Consider the following 17,833-nt stretch of genomic DNA (forward strand, 5'->3'; position numbering starts at 1 on the left):
TGGACCTTTGCCAGGATCAGTGTACAATCGCCCCCTCCCTGGATGGCCATGCTTGAAATCGCGCGCGCGCAAGCATCATCCGGGGAATGTAGTTTCCAAGTGCAGTATAACAATACACTTACATGCGGCGCGTGTGTGCGTGGTTTCAATCTTTATGCCAGGGTCGCGCTGTCGGGGGAGAGAAACACCGCCATTTTGCCTCATCTTTATTCGACCGATAAGCAGCGATAACAATAGAAATATACATCATATTCTCGACTGAACCGTCACTAAAGTAACTAGGATGTCAAGTGATTCTAGATCGGAGCTTTTCACGGTATGTTTTTGTGACTGACCTTTATTGTTTTTCAGGGAGTGGTAGAGACCACACTGTATCGTATTCTACGTGGACATCAGCCACACAAGAAAGCGAATGAATGGGACTGCGGAAACAGTGCCAAAGTAGAATAGCAACTTGCCCAATTGACAATGATTTCGTCATTTTGTATTCACTTGTGATGTCATTTAAATAGACATTAATATGTATAGATCTTCTATAATACTTTGCAGATGTTATGTCTTTGGCTTGTAGCGTGTATGTTACGTTATGAAGTAACCATACGACCAAAATTACCGCCTTTGTTGTTTGTGTGTCCACAGTGTTCTGGCACTTTTGTATTCTTTCACCGGTTTAATACGTCTGCTTATGACGTGCTGTGTATGTGTGCATCCTGTAAATTTACATCACACTGTAAAAGTGGAAATTTTTGCGGTGTTGAAATTTTCGCGCATTTCGCACAACCAGAAACTAGCGCGAAAATAAAAGTGCGCGAATGTTTTTGCTTGCATATGTTCCTGTACGTGGTGTCTTGATTCCGCGGAATTAAAAACACGCGAAACTCTTCTTACCCGGCCAAGCGCGAAAAATTAGTCGCGTGAAAATATCCACTTTTACAGTACACGTGAAACTGTGCTGATCCAGACACCAGACAGTAGAACATTGTGAAACTGAAAGTATAATCTAGGAGTGGTGAGGACACAAAGTCACATCATCACATGTTGATAGGATATGTGGAGCGTCTAGACATGGTCATCATGTGATTTAGTTACCCCCTGCTTGTTCATGAAATACGGGCAAATATCTATGGTCTGGTGCCATATTCCATGAGGCTGGAGGCCTAGTATTTTAAGAAAATGCGCACAAAATGACCTTATCACGGAATACAGGATATAAACTTATTCAGTGGTTGATTGACCAATGAGATTACAGAATTCACGATCACTAAAAGATAATATTTATTATAGAATTATATAAAAAGTTGAAATGCTAGTATTTCAGTGTGTGCAAACGTTGACTACTACCTAAGTTCTAACATAGTTATCAAATTTGGACATGCTACACAGTATAATATGCTGCTGTGTACACTTTGTAATTACAGTATTATTCACATGTTTTAATACTTTTAATTTGACTTCACAAGCTTCAATGTATTTATAAAAGTTACAACTTGTACAACTTGCACTATTAACTACCCTGTACTTGCTGTAGAAATAAACAATGTAAGGCTAAATATTCTACATTTAATGAGTTTATGAAATTATGTCTTCACATGCTCCAGCTTCTCATAATGACATTAGGATTGATTCTTCTCTGGCTATGTAAGAATATACATTAAAATGAATATTTTGTCATGAACATTGGTTTGGCTGCTGAAAGAGAATGCATACTGAACATCAACACTGTCTGTACATGTAAATACTCATGTTACTTTTCATAGAATTAACTGATGGGAGCATGCATTGCTGAATTTAGTGACTGCATTCTTCGCAATTTTAGTGCTTTCAAACAATGGATTAAAGGCACAATGTACCATTTGCAGATTAAACAAAAACCCAGCATTAGTGCTTTAAAATAATTCTAAAATATGAGTTAGGGATAGAAACAAGCACTGTAAAAATTTGAATCCGTATAATCGATGTTAAATATTATTAAATACACAAAATGTGAACAACAGCTATAATGAAAATGTTTCCAGACTAAACCGTATACAGTTACGTCTTGTTGAGAAAAACACTGATATCTCCTTCTATTTTAGGCTTTATTGCGAAAATTGTGTATATGGTAGGATGTTTTGTGATAGAACAGACCTATACATATACATCAAATGTGATGTCTTGTTGATGTATTGAACATTTTTTAAATCACTTCTCCCGAAGGTAAACTGGACCTTTAAATTAGGAGTTTTTCCTCCTCCTCTAGCTCCCTTTGCTCTGTCATGGTCTAAAAAAGAAACATAGGTCTAGAAGCAATCTATGTTAATTGAAAGTCCAATGTCTTCTTATTGCAACAAAAATGAAAAATGTTGAGTACATGCTTATGGGGGCTTGTGCCTTTATGAATCTGTTGAAAAAAAATAATAGTATCTGTTATCTGTAAGTTCCAAAGTAGGAGGATCATAATGACATTATACAGAGGTCTGAAGCATGTGAGAATGTCATTCTCTGATTGAATGTCAATGTATCATTTTAAGGTCATACAGTAAGTGTACCTGGTCTCAAACAGTAGGATTGCTGTGCCAGGCTGAGGGAAAGTGTGTCTAGACAAAAACTCAAGCATACAATATAGGATTGAGTGTATACAGTATAGAAAATGTTTAAGCTTTTGAGATTTTGAAGTAAAAAAAAACCTTAACTCTCGGACTTTGTACAATGCACTTGTTTGCTTCTGCTTTGAGCCAAAATTTTAGAAATGGACTGTTATGGCATCGTGCAAACAAAAAGAACTCTGCTTTCCACCTGTTACAGTGTATCATCTCTTTTTCCTTCCCATAAGATATACTGAACTGTATGTGCTAGATACATATGCACAAGTGGGTAATGCACACATGAAAAGTCACATTGTCATAAATTATAGTTGTGCTCATACAAATGTAGTTTCAGTGTGCTCGTGTTTACACACGGCATTGTAAAGTACCGTGGACTCCCTGTTAAAAAAAAAAAAAAAATAAATCTTTGGGACCAGCAGTTTTCTTTCGTTTTATATCGAAATTTCATTATCAACCAAACAAATAAAAGAAAGAAAGAAAACAGAGCGGATAATGTTGCACCCTGTATTTTTACTTCATTGTAACCAGAATATTGTTATGAATACCATGTTTGTTATAATGGGAGTGCACTGTACAATTTTTATTGTTCTGCCATCACATTCTATTCCTAACTTTTCAGTGTGTGCATTATTGTTTATTTAAGGGTAAAACATAGTTCTGGTATGCCTGCAGAACTGTCAAATTTCACTCCAAAATAAACACATTTGCCTGAGAAATGTGTGGAATAACGCTGTAATAACAAGATATTTGTTGGGTAACGACGAAAATGCAAAATGTTAACCAGAAAGGAACGCCAGAGTCTTGATCTCAGAACTTACCTGATCTGGGTCAATAAAAGTCAGTATACCGACTTTTATTCCAGAAGGATCCGGGCTAACTCGGACTCGGGGACTACTCAGTCTCGCTTTGATGACAGGGAGCAAGTTGTCCCTCATTGTACAGTGTTGTACTACAACTTGTATGGGAGCACTTTACGTTCTGGCTGGTTGCAGTTATGGGCTGAGTTGATACAACGTGCGCATCAAAGAACCTATTTGGCAATGAATGGCATGCATACAAATTGAATGTGCACCTACGCTACTGTACGTGTGTATGTGTACAATACAGTGTATACTGATCGCGAACTGCGTGTAAATTGTCTGAAATAGGACCGAGTTGTCCCTGAGACCAAGTTAGCCTGGATCCTTCTGGAATAAAGTCGGTATACTGACTTTAGATCTCAAAATACTCCAAAAGGACTCATCATCCCGGCAAATCGCACCATCCAGGTAAGTTTCTTGGTAGACTCTTTGGATATACAGTGTATGTGTACTGCAAGCAATTATATGAAATGGTGCAAGACGGGTTCTTGAACCCGTACCAGAACTATGTTTTCACTTCAAATGGTCAAAATGATACATACATGCAAGGTATTTTGCAGGTTCAGAATAGCATGTGTATTACATTTGTAAATGTTACGGTGTAACCCTGTGGTGACTTGATCACTCAGACATAATACACTGTAGGTTACAGTACAACCTAGGAACGATAATCAGAAAGGGGTGTTGTCATTGTGCACACAGAGCACTATGTACTGTATGTGCACATGATCTTGAATAATAGCTTGTATGCTGTAACCATAACATGTACACTACATTGTACAGTTATACTCACAAGAACTGCTGAATTAAAGAGAATAAATTACAATAGTTCCAATTGAAAATGAAATTCAAGAAACTTGAAATTAATAGGATGTATTGTAGGCTTATGGCAGCTTTTAAATGCTATTGAGCCAAACTCTGGTAAATTTTGTGTTAAGTTGTACATGTACATTGTACATCGTACTTTTGTCTTTCTACTAGAAAGCAGATTTGCTTTTCAATGTCAGCTGCCTGTACAGTACAAACATAATATCTTGGAGATGCTGATTTCATAATTATAGTAGATTCATTTTACAGATGCCATACAACTGAAGTAGTCACTGATGTGACGTGTTAATCCAACTCACAAGGTATATGTGTACGTGTATATCGTCATTGACCTTCAAAATACAGTGAATTCCCCCAGTTTATATGATGTACATGTAATTGATTGGTGTCTTGTTTAAAGTCAACTGTTAATTGATTGTAACATTCCATGAGATGCATTCTCATTCAAATCCCAGTATTGGACTGTAGTATTCAAAGACTTGGAACATAAACAATTCCAATTGATTGATACATCAGCAAACCAGTTTTGAATGCTACACTTTATTTGAATTGTCTTTTTTGTTGACTTTTCATTCATTTGTATGTATCTAATGAAAGCAAATGTTACGAACACTTCTCCAACTGTAAATTATTTTTCTAATGCAAAATAAATGTTAATATCCTTGGACATCACTGCTTCTAAGGAATTTTTTGTACGGTGTCCTGCAAACCAAAGATCCTTTTCAAGGCCTCAACGAAGTGAGTCATCCAGCTGTGTTGTAGCAATGAAGACTTTCATCAAAAGTTACCAAACCATATGGATACACTTTTTAATTTTCTAGCATTTCTGCTGTATGTGCCATTATCTTTGCAATATTCTTGAATACGACCAGTACATGGACATGTAGGTTTCGTTTGTTCTGTACACCATTTGAGTTATTTTTTATGTTTGTATTTTTGGTGTATATAGAACATCATTGATTGAATCAAGTAAGATTTATAAAAATGCCCATGTCCTCTGTGAGACGACATTTTTGGTGCCACAGAGACCATAAAGGGACTGTACAGTACTGGTTGAGGTAGGGATTCATGTTTTGAATATTCCTAAGTGAGATAATGAAAAGCCTCTTATGAAATATGAAAGAGCATGTAATTTTATGAAGGATTCAACGTTTATTTGATGAAAATTGGTTTTCAAATGGCTGAGATATCCAAAAAAGTGCTAATAATAAAAGGCGACATGCCACAACTTTATTAGGATCTCTTTGTTTCACCTTGTTTTTGGATATCTCAGCCATTTCAAAACCGATTTTCATCGAATAAACTTTTGATACCCCTTAGAACTGCATTCCCCCTTACATCTCATAGAGTGGTTTCTGAATATCTCGCAAAATGTTAAAAGCTAAATCTACACCTCGACCAGAACTGTACACACCCTTTAAGGCCTGAAGTAAAATTGACATATTGAATACCTTTCAGTTTTTCGCGTCCGAAACTGTTGTGTTGCAAAGTAAATAGTTCATGCACAGAAATGCTTCAGCTTTGTTCATGAGCACATTCTTACAGTACTGCTCCTGTCCAAATGCTGGTAATGTACAATGGCACCTCGTTATGTAGAGGTCTGATATAAAAAAAAACAAACAAAAAACAGCTCTTAAAACAAGGTGATTTTGCAGTTCCCAACTCTCATATTTCTTTGTTTTTGTATCCTGAGATACTGACAAAACCTTGTATCGTGAAAAATCTGATATATAACAAGGTAATTGTCACATGGTTTTCAGGTCCTCATTATAACGAGGTTCCCCTGTACTAAACACATTCTGATCTATTTTCCTTCAGGAGCAGGAACGATTCCCATGACAACTTGTGGTCCATGTGCAGAGTTGCATTAGCAACCATATTAGAAACGGCTGACATGAAATAATATGTGGAGTATGTCTGTTTGTGTGTGTGTGTGTGTGTGTGTGTGTTTGTTTGTTAGTAGTGTGAGAATTGTAAGTGTGTGTGTGCTGTACTTAGTGTTTACCGAGTGCTGTAAGACATTGCACATTGTCACACTATGCCAACCTGTAATGGAAGATGGCATCCTTTGGAAAACAAAACAAAGAAAACCCAAAATCTGGCAAAGGTTCTGACAGCAAAACCATGAGACAACTTGAAGAGGAAAGTGCAATGATTGAAGTTGTGAATGGATGAAAGTAACACATCAAATGAGACGAGAGAGAGAGAGAGAGAAAGTGGGAAAAAACTCATTGAGCAGTGACAGAAAATGGTCTTCGTTCTTTCAAATGTACATTAACTTGTATGTTCCATGCCAAGGACAGAGTGTTTCGTATGTGAGGAATGACCAACGAATATGTAGATGGAGAGTAAGAGATTTGAAGCTGTATCAGGAATGCGAAGTGAGACTACATGTACAATGAGTGTAATTTTGCGTCTAGTACAATGTATTTTTTGTTTTATTAATTTTTGTTTTCTTGATGAAATAATGTGCATTATGTTACTGTCTAATGATCCATTGCACTACGTATGTGTGGGACACCAAGACAATGTAGGTAATTACGTATTTTTCTGTGTGATTACACTTCTATTGTCTGAAAGTCTTGTTTACTGGTTGAAAGAAATATGCATCCTTTAATTGTTTCCTTTAGAATTAAAACAGAATATACACAATCAGTGTCATTTGCTGACATTGCAAAGCCATTTTTGACAGAGTTCATGTTAATCTTGTGAGTATAAATACCTTGTAATATTGAAAAATAAGCAAAAGTATTAAGCATTAGCAAGGAAATGATGATCAGGATGACTACTAGTATTTTAAATGTATAAAGATGAGAGCAAGATTCACTCAGAATGGCTTGCAATGACACATCCTTAAAACCAATAGTTTACTTTCGCAAATTGCGAGGCAATATCAAACAGTAATATGGGTATGTTAATACAGTAGTTATTATGGCTGTTCCATGCTCTGCATTGGGTAGAGAGAGAGAAAGAAAAAAAAAAGTGTTTCATGCTGAAAATAAGATGTCAAAGGGTCATTCATATTCACAAGATTTCCTTTAATTTCTTGTTCATGTGAGTTCTTCTCAATTATACATACCTGGTATATGACATTTAATGTGAGTATTTGCTTAATGCATGGAGAATATTGATGTGCTCAAGGCTGTTGTAAGCAAAATCTTATTTTGGGGATGTTGAACAGCCAATGAATACTTGTACAGTACATTGTCAGCTGAAAAGAGCATAGGGGATAAAGCTGCAGATCGTTACTGTGTGCAGTACACATGTATGTCCTTTTTAGGCAGTAATGTAATTGTAAGTTGTTGGTTATTCATTATGTTTTCTAAGATGTTGAAATCAGTCTTGTAAAAATGGAATGTATTTTATCATTTTAATCTTGTACGATGCACATTTATGAATGTAGGTATTCAGCATAATAATGAAATGTATTTTAACGTTGTAATCATGTATGGTGCACATTATGAATATAATACAGCAGACTAACAAATTTGAGAATAAGTTTTGCTTTGCATTTATCTGTAATACATTGTTCCCTTGCAGTGAAAAACATTCATTTCATTGCTTCATATCCATGTACTTGCAATGAGTAAGAAAAAAAGATACACTTTAGCTATTCTAATCAAATAATGTATCATGTTTTGATTCATTATTTTATCAGTAATTGTGATCAAAGAGTCTGATGAAAAAAAATAAGGTGATGTTGGTGTAATTTATTCTCATTAGAAGTGTACAGCTGTATGTCAAGTGTGTAGACATGCATATATTGTTATGTACATGTAGTCAGTCTGCATGAAATATTGATGCTGACTATTGTAACAAAATAGTTTTATAGATAAAGTCTTGGAAACAATACATTTTAGGTATAAGACTTTACAAATAGACTTGTAGAAAGTAATACTAACATTAATGTTGATTAAAATTATATTTAATTCTAGTTGAAACTGACTTCCTTAAACCAATTTGTCATCAAAAGAGCATTAAAAGAACACAGACTTTACCATCTTTGTATGCATATTGCACTTTAAAATACATTTTTTGGTAGTATAATCCTACAGTATAGATTATAAAGGGAATTACAGCTTCATTTAATGTGATGATATGAAGTACACACTGCTGTATCTACAGTTGTACTCGGCTCTATTTATTGATTATCTGTCATGTCATGTACATATAATTGTACATATTTGAATGATGTTTTCAAGATGATTAACTTAGCTGCCCATTTCATATTCCAGAAGTTTTCTTCCGTTTTTCTTATTTTGTTGTATGTTGACTTTCTCAAGTCCATATTATTTACAACTTGGTAATTTCATTATTTATATCAAAATAAATCATGTTTAAATTCTGTGCTCTTTCAAGATCTTATCACTGTGTCAATTATTGCTCGTTGTGTTTCTTATGTCCATACTTTACGTTTATGACACAAGAGCTTGGGTTTGCATGTGACTGCTATAATTTGAAAATGCTATCCATGATTTACCCAATAAGCAGTTTATTGAAGAGAAGATGAAATGACAGTACAGTCATTTGTTTCACAAGATTGATATTAGTGTTTCTCTGTCTCTGTTCATTCTTAACTACAAAACCAGATTAATTAAATTTTATCAGAGTCAGCCGTTGAAGTACTGTAACATTGTCTTCCATTTTGCTTGGCTTGGTTGAGCACCATGCTGATAGCATATAACTATACATGTAATTCAAATTCAGTGTTACTTTTTTTATACTTATGTCAGAATTGTGCACACAAGCATAGCCCTGTAGATATTATTATTATTATTATTATTATTATTATTATTATTATTATTATTATTATTATTGTTGTTCTTGTTGATAGGTGTACTTTACTCATCTCAGTTGGTTCATTTGTGAAATGAATTCATTTAGTTAAAAACAGTTTTGGATACCATCCAAAGGCAAATTGTAAATGTCTAGCATCAATTAATCAAAACATTTTTCCAACAGTATCTCTCAAAATAAATGTGTGTTTGTGTGTGTGTGTGTGTCCCATTTGTGTACTTTGGCTTTAAATCTGTGTTAATTGATGGGTAATTTGATCAATACAACACTTACAGTTGTACTTGTGCAGAATGTGGTGTAGGTTTTGCAGACCAAATCATAAAGACTTTTACAGACGTGTCCTCGGTACCAGAATTAATATCCATTGGTCTTCAATTCGTTTACAGCCAAGGCTTCCTTGTTAGTATGCCAAGCATTAGGTTTTTGTAGTGTTTTGTTATGATCCTTCATTACGCTTCCCACAAAAGCTTAAAGAATAACTTCCCAAAGGTGATTGGTACACAAGAAAAAAAAAAAGTTTTACAAAATGCATTTTCTCTGGCAGACATTTGAATAAACTGAATGCAACAGGGTGTGCCAATTGTCAAGCCAATACAGTGTTTTACCTTGTATTTAGAATACTTTAGCCTGAGGAAAAGTTCATTGCAGGTAGACACATCATTTCCAAGTCCAGCAATGCCTTTTACTTAAGATAGGGTTGCTAAATAATGACACTCTTTGTCAAAAAATACATAGATAAAAAGTAGAAAAAAAAAAGAGAGATCAAGATATAAAGCAGAACCCAAATAAAGTGTCTTTCAAAAGGGGATGCTGCGAACTCACATTGTATAATTAAATGATGCAACCAAAACTTTCTTGTTTGCAAGTAGATGTTAATGGATGTGTACATTATGCTAAACGTGTTACACACAACCCTGTATGCAAATTTCAAATGTGAAGAAATAGTTCAAAATCATATTGAACTTTATGGATTCATCGATATGGAAGCAATGCAGAAATAGGCTTTGGACACTCCATAGACAATTGTGTGTGTGAAGATCATGTGTTTAGTGCATATTTTGTACTGTATGGGCCATATATTTCGTGAGTCTAAATTTTCGCGAATCGGGAATTCCCGACGATTTCGCGAGTGGTTAAATTCGCGATCGTGGGGTCCTGTACTGAACAGAGAAATGTACATGCGTACGTCACATTCACATCAGGATCAGAGTCAATATTTTTGCGTGTCTTTAATTTTGCGAATAGCACTTGACTCGCAAAATTCGCGAAAAATTAAAACCTTGTGAAATATTTGGCATATACAGTAGTTGTACAAGGTAGATTCTTAACCTTTAATCTCATATATGAAGTGTGATTCTTTTTGGAATGTGAGGATGATGTGTGTGTTCCCCAAGCTCTTGTGCCAGTTTTGAAATGCCAAACAGTAGTGACAATGCTAACATAATATTTTTCCTTTCTTTTTCCATTTCCAACGTGATAGGGATGGGGCTATGTGCCTGAGAAAGTCAAGAAAGCCCAAAGGAAAATTGAAGTGTATTCTTTTGATACGGACGCATGGAATATTCTATTACGAGAAGCCCAGGTAAGAATTTATAGTAATGGAACCACACAAAGGTGCACACACAAACAGTGAAGGAACAATTAAAAAGAAAGAAAATAAAAGAATATGTATTTATCCCGAATAAAACACATTGAAACATGTTTTCTGTGTTGTGTTTCTTTGCATTTGTGTGTCTCTTACTTCCTAAATACAAGGTTTTGAATTGAGCTATTGGTTTTATCACTATCAGTGGGTGTACATTGAGGTGAAGATGCAGCAACGTAACAGAAATGAGAAAGAAATAAATTTGTCATAAAAGAATTTTACTTCTGTGTCGTTATTTGTGTTCTCTCATGTTAATATCAAGTTACAATTGTATTTACCTCTCCTTCTTTTTTGTAAATGACAAGTGACAATATATTTTCCTTTATCATGAGAATGTAAATGTATAAGAAATGAAGTGGTACATATAAAGTGAGACTTCATTTCCAGTGTTATTTGTGTCACTCCATTCCTTCATGTTTGGTTTTGACTCCTTTACTTTAGTGTTTCATAAATTTAAATGTTGATTTTCAACAAGAATGGTTTCTCACAAGCTCTGTTTTTGTAATAATAAATTTGCTTATTTGAATGATATACTAGGAATTTATTTGTGTAAACCCTGAAAAGTTATGTGAAAAAACAAACAAACCATGAAAATCAGATGATAAGGGTATGTAAAAATAATTCTAATTTGCACTGCAACTACTTTAAGTCATTATTTAGTGGAGGTTTTCATTAGAAATTCAAACCACCCCAGATATGATGCAGGGCACACGAAGAGGAGAAATTGAAGACGGAAGAAATCTACACTGGATGTTTTATGATGCCCAAGAAATTTCTCGACGATAAGCAAGCAAATATGTTTAGTGATACAAACGTATCTGAGGAATTAGGTACAAGTAAAATTGTCCAGTAAATATATATATTTTTTTCACTTGTTTAATTTACCCCATTCTTTGCCTTCAAATTTTTTTTGTCTTTAAATAAGTAATTAATACAATTGGTAAATATTGGTATTCTTGAATGGTATTAAAAGGAATAATTATTAATGACTGTATGACTTTGTTGTGCTTTTTAGAAATGTGCTCACCTCTACATGTCTGTATTCAGTGTCAGTTGTTTAAGTGTGTGTTACACACTACTGAATGCTTTGACAGTGTCAAATGTATCTTGATACCAAGAGATTACACCTGCAATCACCCACTAAACATTGTTTCATGAATACAATGAATGTAGGATGCTATCTTACATGAATGCATTCAAATACAAAGTGTAGTTACAATGAATCACCTGCATTGACACACGTGTTACACTTTGTGACAGATGAACACTTTACAGTTGCATGATATGCATTGCACATCCAAATAAAACCCTGACAACAAGCTTTAATCTTCCTTTGTTCAGATTCTTGTGCCTGTACCCTTTACCTTCCTTTCCTTATCTATCTTTCATTATCTTTTTGATGTGTAGATGAGATATCCTTCCTGCTATTTCTGCTTTTTCTACTCTTCAACTGTCTTTGTCAACAAGCATTTCATTTCCATGGTGTAGATACATAGATAGAGACTGAAATAACGACCCTTTATACTTGCACATTCAAACGCAGCATGTTCAACACACATTAAACTACTTTAAAAGTCTCTTCTTGGCACTTTTGACATGTGACAAGAAATTGAGCCACTCTACAAAGGAGTATTCTTAAACCATTGCTCCTTTCCCCTCGATTCTGTTTTCCCTCGATGTCTGATTCTAGAACCAACCGGTGGAGAAGGCACGGACGCTGTATGAGCTTCTGGTGGCAACGTTCACAAACTCTGGGCGCTACTGGAAGACTTATGTGGAGCAAGAGGTTATTTTTGGTTCTCATTTGCTAAGTATTCTATTCATTAGTCATTATGGAGACTTGATTTGCAACTTTGAAAAATGTCCAACACATCATGGACTACTCTGAATTTCAGAGTTGTATTTTATAGCATTACATAATATTCAGGAGTTTTGCTCATAATTGTAATTTCCTGCAGTCGGTGTCAGAGCATGAATATGACCCAAATAAATATCTGGAGGAATTACTGCATTTCTTTTTTCCAAGATACAATAAGCCACAAATACCTAATCAGCTCAGGAGCATGAGGAACGGTAACAACAATAACAACAACATGGTACAGTGGATTCTTGTTAACGGAGTCCTTGGGACTGGCAGTTTTCTTTGTTATATCAGAATTTCGGTATAACCAAACAAATAACAATGAAAAAACAGAGAGCGGATATCATGTTGCGACCTGAAATTTTGCTTCGTTGTAAATGGAATTTCGTTGTGACCGTGTTCGTCATAACGTGAGCGCGCTGTACATAAATAAGGTCAGACGACACTCGGACACTAGAATCCACAGTAATGGAGGAAAGCCGTACCGGTTCAAAGTTTGTCTGAAAGAAAGAGTAAGATTTTACTATTACAACAGTGAAAATTTGATCAAAATCTGATAAGATATTTATTCTGCAACAAAATGGGGGAAGTAATGAACTTGCTAATTCTCACAAAATGGTTATATTATGCCCAAGTCACAAATCCAAATAAAAAATATATATCTGACTGGTTATTATTGTGAAGTTATTCAGTCAGGAACAACATTATACATGTATTTTACACCTCTATTGCAGAAAATCTTTTATTAGTCTCTTTTTTTTTGGGGGGGGGGAGGAACAGGGCAAGGGGGAGGGACACAATTTTCAATAGAAAAATTGTGGGGTGATGACACAGGTCACTCACATATTCAAATAAACTGTTCGAGAACTGTTTTGCAAAAATGAGCATGTCTCAAAATTTCTTAACATTACCTATAGCTGGACTTCAATTAAATTTCACTGTTGTGCTTTTACAATCAGAGTCTTTCTTTTCAGAGTAGCTTTTTGCTGTTGCAGAATTTCCCTCTCACAAAAAGTTTGGTTAGCATTGTGGCACTAGATTTTATTTTTATTTGTTTTGCTCTGCTTTGTAAAACTGTCTGTCTTAGGCTTGCTGTGGTAATACCATATGGGTCGGTCAAATATTATTTGGAGGTTAGATGAACATCATGTGACAGTGGACTATGATGTGATATTATTATGGTCTACAGAAATACTGGTTGGTGATTGGTCAGAATGCAATCATATAAATAATGCAGCGAAGGTCTGGTAATATAATAATTCCAGAATTTGACTGACTGTCGATGGGACTAGAGTGGGTATTTATGTAGACCTTATGATATAACAAACATTACTTTGTCTATTATTGTAATACAACATTTGACAGTTCCTAGGGAGTTATATTTTTTGCTCAAGACAATATTTTCCCTTAAGTAGCACTGCACGCCTCAGGGAAATATAATCTCTTGGGCAAAATATAACTCCATCCGGGATGTCAAATGTAATATGACACCTGTAAAGGGCAATATCTTTGTAATATCTTCTCATGAGACAGACATATTCTCCCATGGGGAAACATTTTTGTTCAAACAAATGTCACATTATCCAACAAAGGAAGATGGGTTTAGGTTTGACAAAGAGAAAGTGAAGATCTACCAAGTCTCATGTCTATGTCGTGAGTCTCACTCCCAAGCGACTCATCTCATGCTCACCCACCCAGCAATCATTTTCTCATGCCTCCCAGAAAAACAGCAACACAAACATAAATCAATAAATAAACATAGGTCATGCCCACTAATGCTAAACTGAGTGTAAAGTAACTTTTTCCTTTTTCTGATTTGATGGCTAGAAGATGTTACATATGTGGCTGTGTCTTATTATGATTGTTTATTATTCAAAATAAATAATCCAAAGAGGTCTCCAAAGTATTGTGTCATCTAGGGACCCTACTAAGTCACACCAGTCATACATTCTAAACTCATTCACCATTGACCAAAATTTACTCATAATAAGTAGCCAATGTGATGTCTTTCATGACAGTCTTTCATTCATTTTAGATTCAAACAGATTAAAGATATATGCAAGCATAATTTTGTTCAGGTATGTGCCAAATTGCACAATTTCTCATCCCAAAGCAAGAAAACTCCCTACTGGTGGGGGGGGGGGGGGGGGGGGGGGGACGCCCCTCCCACGCCCCTCCCACAGAGAACGAAAGAGAAAAAATAGAAGGAAAAGAACAACAACACATCAAGTCTGGGACCACTGCCCATTCTTATAACTCATCACTTGTTTTCAAAGTCGAAAACTAAATACACCTAGTAAGAGCTATCTTAGAAACACAGTACAGGGTGCTACATAACTATTGTTTTATCACTTGCCTGATCGGGCAAGCAGATATTCAAATTGTTGCAGAACACTTGCCGAAACATGAATTGTACTTGCCTGAAAAGAAAGTCCAAAATCTAAGAAAATTATGTAAGTCCAGGGCTTATCATTTGAATATACAGCACACATTGATTCACGCACTTTGACACAATAAAGTAACAAACTTGGTTCTATCGAGTATCGGTGTTGCTTTGCTTTGGGGCTTCTTCATATAAGTGTTGGAAAGTTTTGAAATAAAATTAAAGTGTGTTGCATTACTTACTGTCATTATCTTTGGGTCTCTGTGTGGTTGACTTTGTGAATTTGTAGTGAGGAATATACATAAAAAAGGTGGCTTCACATCTTTTTTGCTTGCCCAGTTCAGGCAAGCATTTTTTTAAAAAGTCAATGTTCCAAAACACTTGCTCGACTTTGATTTTAACTTGCCCCGGGCAATCAGGCAAATGCTTATGTAGCACCTTAAAGTATACATTAGGAGCCCTGGAATGTTTTTCAGGGTGGGCAGGCTGTGGGATTGGGGGGGGGGGGGGGGGGGGATCAAGGTCAATGCCCCCACCCATTTTGGGAAATTCATGGGTGTGGTGTTTTTTCCCTATTTTTTTTTCTGCAGAGCAAAAAAGTAGTGCCCCCCCCCCATTCTGCGGCCACAGTACTTGAAGTACAGTATAAGTGTAGCTGTGAGGCTAAACTATGGGGAATTTTTGCGAAATATGTTTGCTATGCTTTTATATAATGTATTGAGAGCATGCTCTGAAGAAAATCTTTGATTATTGATCTCAATCAAAAAGACAAAAAATATTTGTATTTTAATATGCAAGTATGCTGTATTAAAATAACTGAATTTATTTGTTTAATGATTCATAGATTTGTTGGATTTTGATATTCATTTTCAATTCATTAATATGTCAGTGAATTATTATTCATTTATTTTCTCTTCAAACTTATTTGTTTATTAAGCTCAATTGTCTATTGATGTTAATGTTTCATTTATTCATATGTCATCAGAACATATATGCAAAAATGTAAATTTCATCATAGCAATGTCGTCCAGCGGCTATTCCCGGAAAAAAATATTAAAGTGTCTCTCTAAATTGCTGTCGAGTTTTACTGAGGATCAAATTTGTGGTACTTCCACCTTTTCACCTGCAGATGAAGAGTAAGAACTATGAGAGAGTGGAAAAGGTTAGTAAAATTCTTTTTCATTTCATACTTGTGTCCTTTGCTCACTTTGAATGCTTCACATGAACATTTTTATTTGGAGTGTTAGGTACATTGGAAAGTAATCCAGTCCAACACTTGTTGCAATGATGTGAAGTTAAGAGTTTAGTTGAGCTTTGAGTTGAGTTGCATCTACTTGTGCTTGATACCACACATTAAGAACCACTACGTCTATATGGTTATTATGTTCAAAAAATAACATGACAAAGGTCAAATATTTCACTCTTAAGTCTTTTAGTCTGAGGCAGAGTGATGATTGCGGTAATAAGAGCCAGGCTATGTACTGAGCATGTCACAACCTCTGGAAAATATGCGATGTAATTATGACGTTGTTTAATGTGAAGGTGTCGGGTAAATAAGCTTAGGATAGAAATTTAATAGCAGTGATATAAAGGCCAAAGTATGTTGATGGTAAGAATTTAAAATGAACAGATACTAGTGGCATGAATGTAGGGCTAGACTTATCCTCATATGTTCACAAAACAAAAGGTGTCATGAATGGAAATCTTTTAATATTTATAAAGGATTGTACATGTATCTTGATATAAGCTTAAGAATGACGGTTGTGTTTTATTCACAAGAAAAAAAAAGCAGCAAGGATATTTCAGAATGTTGAAACTTTGATCTTTAGAGATGACTTTGATATGATTATAGTAAAATGAATGATGTCCATGTAGCTGGAGTTTAATGTTCTTGGACTGCAAGGAAAGACTCAATGGTAATTTTATGCCTAGTTGGAAATATAGAAATCAAGCACTATATGGAACTGGCTGCATGAAACACCTTTAAATATAACAACCTATAAATCTTGTAAGTCTCAGTCTCAATTGCTGGTTGTGATTGGTCTTGCTTCCAGCTGTTTCAACGATGCCTGATGAAGGTGATGAACATCGACCTGTGGAAGTGCTACCTGTCCTACGTCAAAGAGACCAAAGGGAGTCTATCGTCCTACAGGGAGAAGATGGCACAGGCATACGACTTCGCCCTGGACAAGATGGGGATGGACATCTTCTCTTACCCCATCTGGAATGACTACATTCAGTTCCTCAAGGGGGTGTAAGTATGCCAGTTGGCTGGTATCACTGATGCTCAATTACTTCTAGTCAGTTAATTATGACTTTGTTAGTGTGCTCTAACACGTTTAGAGTACTGGTAAGGCAGCTAAAGGTTTGAATGCTCCATGTTTATGAGTGTGCGGTTTGTGTAGTTTGTTTTGTGTTTGTTTGTTGTTGGTTTTTTTTGCATGTGTGTGGATGTGTGTGTGCAAAGTGTGTGACTAGCTTTGTATGGGTCACAGAAGTCCATGTTAACTAGAGGCACAGACAGAGAATGAAGAAGTGTGTGAGACAAATAAAGCAGAAAGAATTCACTCCAGAAATGGGGGGTATCAGAGTGACATATTGTATTGCCTTTGCAGAGGAACCTGCTAGTTTATTATATTTCATTTTTAAAATTTATTTTGTATAAAATTCTATGTATTTAGCTATTACTTTTATTAATCTTTTTTTTTTTTTTTTTGGGGGGGGGGGGGGGGAGGAGATGTATGAAAAGACTTTGCATTTGTGGTGTGCTCTGAATCAAGTGGCATGAACCACAACTGCTATGTACTGTATGCCAAACTGGAGCACGAAATAATTTGGTATACATTGATAGTGGTTACTAAACACAAACTGATG

General features: G+C 35.4%; 1 protein-coding gene across 1 annotated transcript; it reads left to right on the top strand.

The window, feature by feature from the left end:
* Nucleotides 1-204: 204 nt before the first annotated feature.
* On the top strand, nucleotides 205-17,213 carry LOC139710831 (cleavage stimulation factor subunit 3-like; the record flags this gene model as incomplete). Its single annotated transcript, XM_071622750.1, has 5 exons — nucleotides 205-316; nucleotides 10,551-10,652; nucleotides 12,406-12,501; nucleotides 16,089-16,121; nucleotides 17,014-17,213. Coding segments are annotated over exons 1-5 (464 nt in total), but the record flags the coding sequence as incomplete, so codon positions are not given.
* Nucleotides 17,214-17,833: the final 620 nt, after the last annotated feature.

This window comes from Diadema antillarum, unplaced genomic scaffold, assembly GCF_040938485.1.
Source record: "Diadema antillarum isolate AM-2024a unplaced genomic scaffold, OU_Dant_1.0 seq00001573_RagTag, whole genome shotgun sequence".
NCBI lineage: Eukaryota > Metazoa > Echinodermata > Echinoidea > Diadematoida > Diadematidae > Diadema > Diadema antillarum.